The sequence below is a fragment of the Cystoisospora suis genome, assembly GCF_002600585.1.
Source record: "Cystoisospora suis strain Wien I chromosome Unknown contig_6705, whole genome shotgun sequence".
Classification (NCBI taxonomy): Eukaryota; Apicomplexa; class Conoidasida; order Eucoccidiorida; family Sarcocystidae; genus Cystoisospora; species Cystoisospora suis.
Genome location: NW_027159492.1, coordinates 14,643 through 25,156, shown reverse-complemented (window position 1 = coordinate 25,156; position 10,514 = coordinate 14,643). Strand labels below are relative to the sequence as shown.

Below are 10,514 nucleotides of genomic sequence, written 5' to 3'. Positions count from 1 at the left end.
GGCCGGCGAGACCAGTTGTGGTATGGCCGCCTCTGTCTGAAGTCAGGCGCTGGACTGTACAGCTGCTATACAGTCCACTGGGGACTGTTAGTCATGATCGCGCGAGAGTATCACTGGAATCGTTGTGCATGAGGAAGCGAATGGAAGACTTTCACAAGTCCTTCCTTCTATCCGAGATCGACCGCGTGATCGTATGGACTGCCGGATCACGCTATCACTGCAGGTAGTATGTCAGGACTAAACCTGTTGTCGTAGTGTGTGTGTATTGTTGATCATTTGATCATACCCTGATGTACTTCGCTTGGTCAGAACTGTCCACCCCGCCTTCAAGTCCCTTCACCGACATGCAGTACAGCAATCGGCCTCTGCCTCAGGTCTGTCTCCTTACCGCATGCGAACATTGTGTGCTCCAAAAGAGAGGGAGATATTTGGCTGTTTCCTGAGTCTCTGAGAACGGCCTTCTCCTCCTCTTTGACTTCGGTGGACAGAAACACTATCGCAGAGTGCCAGTCGCGGTGACCTACCGCTCACGAGTTGTGCTATCAGTCTTAGTAGACGGCCGATCCAGCGCCGAAGGGGGAACGGGCTTGAACAGCACCAGTCTTTTAGACGGCCAAAAAGTAACGACTAATCCTTCTCCGTGACACTGTCTCCCTCGTTTCCCTCTCATTTAGACAGGCTGGGGATTGTTGTTATTCTTTTATGAGGTTCATCACATCAAGATATCGATGCCACAGCAACAGCAACGTTTCTTCACCCCCGTACTAACTCATGCCACTATATCTCCTGAAGTGCCTCTTCTTGACGCCACCTATCCGACACTGGCGAGATTTCTACCAGCGACAGACACACCTGTCGGGAAATCATGGCCGTTCTCACCCGGAAAATTCCAGAGTGGTACGCGCGTGAGCTGCTGCGAAGATTTGCTTCACAGAGCAGTTAGGAACCCTTCCTTCAGCGCTATCATCATCTTCTAGGCTGCCATGCCCCCAGCCGACATCAGCGACCCCGGAAACACTTCCTTCCACTCTCGCCAAGAAAAAAAACACCCGCCAAGTTCTTTCAAAGTTGGTTCGTTTCGAGACAATAGTCACAAATGCTTTTTAATAGCCATTCTACGACGTCAGAGTACTGTAGAAAAAGAAGAAACGTCATTCTCACATACACACATCACGTTGACGCTTGGAACACCAAGACACTCTCTCTCTCACCAACAGGAGGTCAGGTTCTCCCGACTCGACTGCCTATCCACTTGCCAACAAGTCTCTCTCGTTAGGATATGCCTATCTGTCGATCTTCTTTCTTTTCTTGGGAACTGGAAAATACTCTTACATCCATCTCTGTTGAATTCGCCAGCTACACACAGACATGATCATCATGACATAGTAAGACGGTTCTACGTACCTCTATCCATCAAAGCACGATACCCTACGTGAAAAGCAAGCATATAGCACTATTAGATCAGACTTTCATTCCTTCATCGGGTGCATGGACAAAACGACAACTTAGTCCTGTCGAATCCGAACCGCCGTGCCTTTCAATTCTTCTCCGGGATCATCATCATCTCTATCATCATTTCCTTGCTCTAACCACACAGGACGACGACAGCAGCGGGTACGTTCAACAGATGGTATCTACTACCTACCCTACATATTTCTTTCATTCACACACACTCTCTCTCTCAACTACCCTTTTCCCAGAGTGGAATGTCGCATTTCTCTTTCTCTCTTCTTTTTTACTTTTTCGAGATAATCTCTCCCTAGCTAGCATGAGCATTCCTTCTCATTTTTTCTCCTTTTTGTGTTGTATTACCTCCTCCCCGTCCTTTTCATCTCCTTCAGTCGAAACAAGTGCACTGTCGTTTCCTCTCTACATACGGCAGCTATCCGTCTTCCGTTGTCAACTGCGCACTACTGCTCCTACTACTACTGCTGCTGCTGTCATGACTCTCTGGATGATGAACATTCCAAGGTTCTTTTTGATGATCATCTTTTGTCTCAATGACCTGTTTTTCTCCTTCTTTTTTGACTCCTTTAATTTTTTCCTCTGCATGCGTTTCACTAACAGCAGGTGCCTTCTCATCATGATCATGATGCTTTTGTGCTTCTTCTTCTTCTTTTGGGTCATCATCTGGTTCAAGCCACCGTGGATCGACTTCCCATCCACCCATCATGCATCTATAGAGGACGCATGCACGACGGGCTTCTTTCAAGTTTTTATAGACATTCAGAGAGAAGCCTTTGGTCTTGAATCTCCCGTTTTCTCTCCACTGACATCTCCATAACTTTCTTGAAGCGTCAAAATACACCCCCGTGGGAACAGGTGACAAAGCAGCTGATCCAGGGCTTCTGCGACCACCACCTCTCTCTCGATAAGGGCTAGTAGGAGACAACACAGGAGAATGGACGACGCGACTACGATGAGGATCCTGACCACGACCATACTGTTGATGTGGTAGTCGTTCTTCTTCTTGTTCTTTTCCTTCATCTCTTTCTCCTTCATGGGGGTGAAGATGAGGCGGATGTAGTAGTTGATTTATACCATCTCCCCCACCTCTTGGACTTGGTCTTCGTTTGCCTCCTCCTCCTCCTCCTGTAGTAGTAGTAGTAGTTATTCTCATACCTTTGACCAGGCCTCTTCCCATCCCTTCTCCCCCTATCTCTTCTTCCGCATTTTGAGTGGTACCCCTGCTACTACGACTACCAGCACTATACCACTTACCAGAATCACTTCCACCGCGGGCGTCACTACTATGTTGTAGTAAAGATGAGGAGATCCCTCCTCCTGGTTGACCTCTCGATGGGGGCTCATCAAAAGATAAAACAAAATCTCCTTCATTAAGACACAGCCCGTCATGAGAGGCCTCACCTAATGCTAAATGTGTGTTCCCATCTGGCATTCTACGCCCTCGTCCACGCTTAGCACGTACGACAGGAGAACCTGGCGTCGTGTGTATTAGATCAGCACCTCCTCTCGTTCTTTTAGAGACAAGAACGGGATCACTCACATCTTCTCTACCATCGTAACTACCAGCACTAGTATGACTAGATCGGCCCTTTCGTTTTCCAGCCGATGCATGCGCGCCACCGCTACCACGGGGGCTCGGGACATTTAGACGGGAACGTGCCGCTGACCGATGCTGATACCGTCGGCTAGGGACAGCTAAGTATCGATCTGAGCTTGTACTTTGATAGCCTCTCTCATCAGGTGAAGATACTCGATAGGCTTCATCTTCGTCACCATGCCATGTAGATAAGAAATGCTGAAATCTCCTGAAAGAAGAAAAGAAAAGAAGAGAGCAAACAGACCAAACACCCGGAGGTTTCATCGGTCAAGTCGGTCAAGACTCTATATCTCTATCATACACAGGCAATAGCGGGGAAGCTATGATCCCCTTGTGTCTCATACAAAGGATGGATGAATGAATGAAAACATTAGGGAAGAGTAGTCAATTAAGAAGATTTTTGATGGAAGAAATCTCTCCCGAGAAATTCAACATCTTGAGATCAAATCTCTCTCTCTATCTATCTTTCAAATCGCTTCAATGTGGAGATCGCAAGCTAGCTAGCCTCTACCTATCCACCCTCACAAGAACGTCTTTCACTATTGTCCATATGTGTACTTGAAGATTCCATTCTGAAGTCCTCTGAAGCCTATATATATCTATCTATTACTCCTGATCTGAGAGAACCTATCCCACCCGATACTCTAAATAAGGAAGGTTTCATGAACTATGGACAAAAGAAAAAAGACCCGATGCAGACATCCATATCGTACATACACATCCGCTTATACATACACATACATATTCAGACATACATATACATGCCTACGCATTCATACATAGTCATACATACCTAATCAAAACACCACACACGTGTTAAATACAAAAATACTCGCAGTACACACATGCACGTAATAAGCGCTATCCATACACATACATACATATACATCCATACATACTATACATCTCTCTCTCTCTATATATATATATATATAGACTCCATACAGGTAGAACAGAACCAGAGATCTATCCAGCCCTTGCCTCTCCTTTGTGTATATCTGATCGTTGGATTATTCAACGTGACACCTACTCCAGATCTCGTCGTCGCTGTTTTCTTTCCTCTTCTCTTGTCAAAGGAGAAAGACGGCGGGAAAGGCCTCGAGATTGCGTCCCTGCCCGCCATCCAAATGCATGCGGGGAATGAACTGCGTAGAGAAAGACAAGGCGAGAGAGACAAAAAGAAAAGAGAAGGAAAGAGCAACACAACAAACAGGAGAAAAGACACAAGAAAGAAAGAATGAATCTTTCCTTATCCTTCAGTCAATACTGAGTAAAGCCTTCGGTGAAAGAGAAAATTTGAAACGAAGCAACACATCTATCTATCTATCTATCTTTAATCTATCTATCTATCTGAAGTGAGCGTTCTATACTTGGGGATCCTTTCACCGTGAGGAGAAGAGTGTCCGTACACACATTGCCTGTCTCTAGTCGCATGTGAAAGGAGAGCCTTTTTAGGGACAGCAGCCATAAGAACCCCTCGATGGGGGGATGTCTCAGTCAAAGAGATACATCACCTACCACACGTATGTATATATTTATCTATGGATAGCGAATGAACGAGAGGACGAAGGAGGCTTGAATGGCACACACATTAGTGAGGGCCATCAGGAAGAAACGAATTTAGCACGCATGCATGCATGCGTGCATGCAAGAGAGTTGTTGCCTCAGGTCTGTCTCTACTCTTATCGTCACGAACACATCCACCGAGCGCTTCTTTCAAGATCATGAGGGAGAAGATAAATCTCTATCTACAACTTAGCTCATTCTCCAGCGGGAAGCGACATTTGCTTGCTGACACGTGAAGACCGTCTGATATACGCACATGGATATATATACACAGGAAGGTGGTAGGTATGTCTATATGTATAAAGATGTGTCTTTATGAAGTCTCATGGATCACGCGCGTCTTGTAACGAAGAATGAAGCTTCCCGAGAATCCCGTGAGTATGGCCGAGTTAATCCACTTACGAGTCGTGTAGAAAACATATGAACGTAACGTCAATACCCCACATCACACATACACATACATATGCATATATATAGCATACACACATACGTACACATATCTACACGTACATCTATACATATACATACATACAGACACTTGCTCGCACATGCACATACACATCCATGTGCAGATCGTCGTGCATGCGTCCGTCTTCCCACATACGAACATCCTCAACTATACATAGACACATACATATCCATACATCTTCACAGATACACACACCATAAATAGTGGCCATGCATGTGGCGTATGGAGTCCCCCCTCGGAGCTTGTTTCTTTTGAAGGTATCAACATGAAAGAAGAAGAAGGACGAGAGAAAAGGAGAGAAAAAAGGAAGAGAATTGAATCGACTTACAGATGGGTTTGTTCTCTTTCTCTCCTTCAAGACCGTCGGCACATGTAGCGAGATCACTGATGCCTCCTGCTGCTGCGAGGAAATTTTCATAAATTTCTTCTTTTCTTTTCTTCTTCCTCCACATCTCAAGGAAAGAATCCCACGTAAAGAAATGTGTTTGATCTATCGTATACAACTCTTGTCTAGGCGACTCTGTTCTCTTCAAAGATAAAGAGGAGAAAGGTAGACCATCCTTTGTAGTAGTCGTAGTAGTGGTAGTAGTAGAAAGAACATCTTTGGATGCATGTCCTTTTCTTTCTCTTTCTTCTCTTTCTTCTCTTTCTTCTTCTTTTGCTCTTCTTCCCTTTGAAGAGTTCGTATCGACTTCATGACAATTAGGAGGAGAGATTTTTTCTTCCGATTGGAATAGCAGAGAAACTAAGTCATCATTCAAACCTGAAGCTTCACGTTCATCTTCTTCTTCTTGCATTTCTTCAAGCTCGAGACGTCCTGAGAGATACAGAGACGCCCGCTCTGCAATCGTGCTTGAAAGAGCATCTGAAGCGGAAGGCAGATTTGGCCCTGGATCACCATCTTCCTCTTCTTGAGAGATCCTTCCTCTTTTAGAGTGACGAACATCTTCTTCTCTTTCATCTTCTGTACCACATTCCATACTTGTATTGACGTCTCTTTCTTTCAGCATTAGCGTCACGTCTTCTTCATCTGTTAACTTTTCTTCTTCTTCTTCTCTCTGGACGGCTTGTTCTCTCCTATTAGCCGGAGGAATCTCCCGGAGTTGGTCTAACTGTCGACTGTCCTCTGAAGGCCTGTCTTCTTTTGTCTTTTCATCTTCTTTCGTTTCTTCACAGCTTGCCTTCGATCTCCGTGGATTTGAAGAGCGAAGAAGAGAAAGACTCGAGAGGGGAGAAGAAGAAGAAAGCGCGAGAGGAGATAGAGAAAGAGTCGAAAAAGAAGTTGCTGCTGTATCCGGAGAAAGTGTCGAAGATTCGCACAACTGCGTAACTGTGGAGAGGAATGCTTCGGCAACTTGCTCTTCCAGTGTACGTCCACCTGAATGGATAGAAGAGAACATACAAAGAAGGAGAGAGAGACATAGCACATATGTGTTCTTTTCCTTTACAGTTAATCATACACATCCCGCATCGTAGCATTCATATACATCAATTAGCTAGAGGAAGAGAAGTATCCAGAGTGCTGAGAAGAAGAGGAGAAGGACAGGGACACCTCCAGTCACTCTACAGCGAAGCAAAGACAGAAGAAGATAAAGAACAAAGACATCCTGCATGCAACACTTGTTGAGAGTGTGTACTATTGTACGGAGCAAAGAGGAAAGAGATCACCTTTTTCTTCCTTTATCACACACGTGAGGTTTACCTTTACGAATCAGCTTTGGTCTTCCACGTTCACTCACTCCCCCCTCTGCTACTCAAATGTGTCTTTTCCTAATCATACAGATATATACATAAATATGTATATATATATGTGTATATATATACATGTATATACATGTATACAGATAGACTACCGAAATGCCTGCTGCCACATCATACGGCAACCTTCCTTTTATTTATCGTTATCGATTGCATGCATAGAAACTATCCGAACCGGAAAGCTACACACATATGCTAGCCACGTCTGCGTCTAGATTGACAGACCCCCTTACAGATACAAAGAGACCAAGAGACGTAAAAGAACAGCGAGGCTCCTCAACATACAGACCTGACTAAGCTACAGGCGCACAGCCCAGAGACACCTCCTCCCAGGCTCTTTAAAACTGCCGATGAGAGACAGGCTAGTATTGACGAGCCACGCCCTGCATGCGTGAAGGACTTACCCCTCGTCTTTGATGAGAGACGCAGTTCTCCTTCTTGCTTCTTTTCTTCTTCAAACCTTTTTTCGCATCCCATTCCCTCTTCTTCGGGTGGTAGAATCCCGAGTTCCTTTAAGATCACGACAAGACCATCAAGAGCTCGAGTCATCGAAGAAGTCGAACAAGAAGAAGAATCTCCATCTTGTGGTTTGCGATGTGGAGAATCTCTCCCCCTTGAAATGGAGTGTCTATACACCTCAAGTTGTGGAAGATACTGATCTAGAGTCACAATACATTTGATAAAGCCGACTTGCTTAGGAATCATCCCCCCTTGCCATAGGAGAAGTTTCAGCTCCTCCTCTTTTTCTTGTTGTTCTTCTTCTTCTCCTCCTCCTCCTAGGCTGAGTGTATTCTCTTCAGATTTGACGTCCTGATCGACCACTACTTTCTGTCTATCGACTGTGCTCTTCTTAGCCTCACCATCATCTCCAGTCGATAGGTCTGTCATCCTACTACTACTGCTACTACCACCTTCACGACTTCTCTTCTTACTCTTATCATCTTGCTCTTCTTGTTGCATCTCCGTTTCTCTTCCCTTTTCTTCTTGTGAACTGTTTTGAAGAAGATGCCTATGTTTGTCAAGATGATCTTCGTTAGAGATAGAGGCGAGACCAGAAGAGGGTGCTATTGCCTCTCCCGCCCTTGGAGGAGAAACATGAGAAAGCAGTCGAGTAGATGAATCTTTTAGAGAAGACAACTGAGAGGAGGAGGAGGAGAGAAGCTGGTGAGAAGCTTCATCTCTCAATGATCCTCGCGAATGGTCTTGAAATACGCCTGTCGACGAAGAGAGAGAAGAAGGCGGATGACGAAGAAGAAGAAGAGACGGGGGGGTCTGAAGAAGATTCTCCTGGTGTAAAGAGGAAGAAGAAGAAGTGTCTTGTCGTGTACTTGATAGAAGAGAATGCGAAGACGAGAGAGAAGAAGAATTCCGTGATCCTTGATCGGCGACTGAAGAATTTTCTGAAGACGGGCATGAAGAAGAAGAAGGAAGATGGATTGCCTTTTCTTCTCCGTGTAATCCCCCGAATGACTTCGACTCTCTTTCCGATGTTTCTCTTCTTTGGTCTTGTGGATTCATGAGGAACTCTCTAGTAGACGGCTTAAAATGTCGATCAAGAGAAGAGGAGTTACGATGAAAGAGAGAACCCTGAAGAGATAATCCACTCTTCTCTTCTTCTCCCCCAGAAGGCGTAGTATGTGTTCTTTCATGAAGTGATACTACACTCATACTCTGGACGACTTTATCTTTAGGATCGACCTCTTCCTTGACATAAAGAGGCGGAAAAGGAGAAAGAGGAGGAGGTAGTAGATGATGTGGTACACTGTTCAAAGACGAGGCGAGGAGATCTAAAGCAACTACTGGGGGGTTACCCTTTCTCTCTGAATTCTCTTCATTCTTCATAGATGGAGATCCCTTCTCTTCATGAGCCCCCTTCGATGTTCTCTCTTCTTCTTCTTCATTGTTGTTCTCGTCTTCCTTTTGTCGGTGATATTCTCTCATCTTGAAAGATCTTTCTTCACGTGAAAGCTTTCCTTCCTCGTCCTTCTTCGGTTCTCTCCTGCTGTCACGATTCTCTCCTTCTTCTTCTTCTACTTTTTTGACGTGATCATTTCCTCTTCGCAATAGAAAGCCGCATGCAATCTCTGTACTGTCGAAATCGATCGACTTCCTTCTCTTTACGACCCCATCCTCTCTTCCCCTGTCTTCTTTCTCTTCGTCTTCTTTTCCTTTTCTATCTTCATCATCTCTCTCCTCTAGCTTCTTCTGTTTCTTCGTCTTCTCCTCCTCCTCGTCCTCTTGGTCGTTCTTCTCTTCCTTTTCTTCTTCTCTCTGTTTCTCTTCTCCTACAGCCCCAGAAGCCTTCCTTAGAGCCGCCAGAGGAGACACCTGCTGTAGCACACTCTCAAGATCTACTGATGATTCAGATATGCCACTACTGTCACTCGAATCGGAGTCGCTTCTTGGAGAAAAGATCGATGAGAAACACCTACTAAAAGGCTCTTCTTCTTCGTCCCCATCTTCACGGCCTTTCTTCTGTTCCTCTCGTAACGAAGACGAAGCAGAGAGTTCCATAGATGATGTGCGAGGAGTATCTTCTCGATCCTTCTTCCTTTTGTTCTCTTCTTCGTGTAGATCTGAAGAGTCTCGCTGTCGTACTTGTGGAGGTCGTGAAGGACAGGCTCCTCTATCTTCATTTATGCAGACAGACCAACCTTGATCTCCTCCTACCTTCGTCTGAGAACCTTCGAGACCCCCGTTCAAAAGCCATTCCGAAGAAGAAGAGGAAGAAGAAGAAGATGGAGAAAATTCTCTCCACAGCCAATCTCCGAGTAACTTCACCTGAAAAGGAAAAAAGAAAGAAAGANNNGATAGATAAAGATAGATAGAGTTTGATGCCTTCGTGCTACACCGCCACTGTCATCTGTATACTTTGCAGATGAAGGAGCAGCAAGGAGTCCATTCATGTAAGATCTTAATTCTCTCCAAAGTCTGCTTTCTCTTTCTTCTTCTTCTTCGTCTTCTTGTCTGTCTTCTTCTTCTCCTCCTAAAGCTTCATTCAGTCTCTCTTCATCTCCCCTTAACGATAAGGTCGTTGTCGAAGATGCGGACGATGACGACCTCTTCTTCATCTCAGGTATTTTGAAAGAAGAAGAGGAGGAAAAACCGCATGCAGCACGCCACCAGAAAGGAACAAGAACGCCCTTTTCTATGTGCCAGGGAAATTCTTCATTCCTATTATTCTCTTCATCTTGATCGTCGTCTTCTCTTCCTTCGTCTTTTCTTATCCATCCCTCATGATCGTTTCGATACCCCCTCCTCCTTATTATATCAGGACAAGGAAGCGACGAGTTCGAGCGAGAAGAAGAACGGCGACAACGACTAAGTGCATCTCTCCCTGGGGCCGCTAAAGCTCGACCTCTTCCTGGCTTCTTTGGACCTCCCCGTGAAGATGATAGATGGCTTGATCGTACAGGAGGAGGAGGAAAAGGAGGATCTGTCCCCCCGGGAGTCGCCGAGAAACTTGAAAAAGGCGCTGAATCTTCATGAGAAAGATGAGGGGCATGCTGAGAAGAAGAAGAAGAAGAAGGAAGAAGAAGAAGAGGCGGAAGAGAAGTATACGATGGATAGACTGCTGTACCTAGAGGATCAAAAGCAAGAAGGCTGGGAGGTAGAGTAGACGCACCACCTGTAAGGAGATAGAGAGACACAGAGACA

The 10,514-nt window shown here is 45.2% G+C and overlaps 1 protein-coding gene across 1 annotated transcript in view; it reads right to left on the bottom strand.

The window, feature by feature from the left end:
- Nucleotides 1-463: 463 nt before the first annotated feature.
- The window catches only part of CSUI_010123 (ap2 domain transcription factor ap2xi-4), a 22,708-nt gene continuing 12,657 nt past the window's right edge, over nt 464-10,514 (bottom strand). Inside the window, exons 4-8 of the mRNA XM_068070228.1 lie at nt 9,707-10,485; nt 7,262-9,638; nt 5,428-6,477; nt 4,095-4,209; nt 464-3,272 (exon numbers count right to left, since the gene is read on the bottom strand). Of these exons, the coding sequence (XP_067917797.1) occupies nt 1,883-3,272; nt 4,095-4,209; nt 5,428-6,477; nt 7,262-9,638; nt 9,707-10,485 (5,711 nt within the window). The 3' untranslated portion in view covers nt 464-1,882. The remainder of the gene's footprint in view (nt 3,273-4,094; nt 4,210-5,427; nt 6,478-7,261; nt 9,639-9,706; nt 10,486-10,514) is intronic.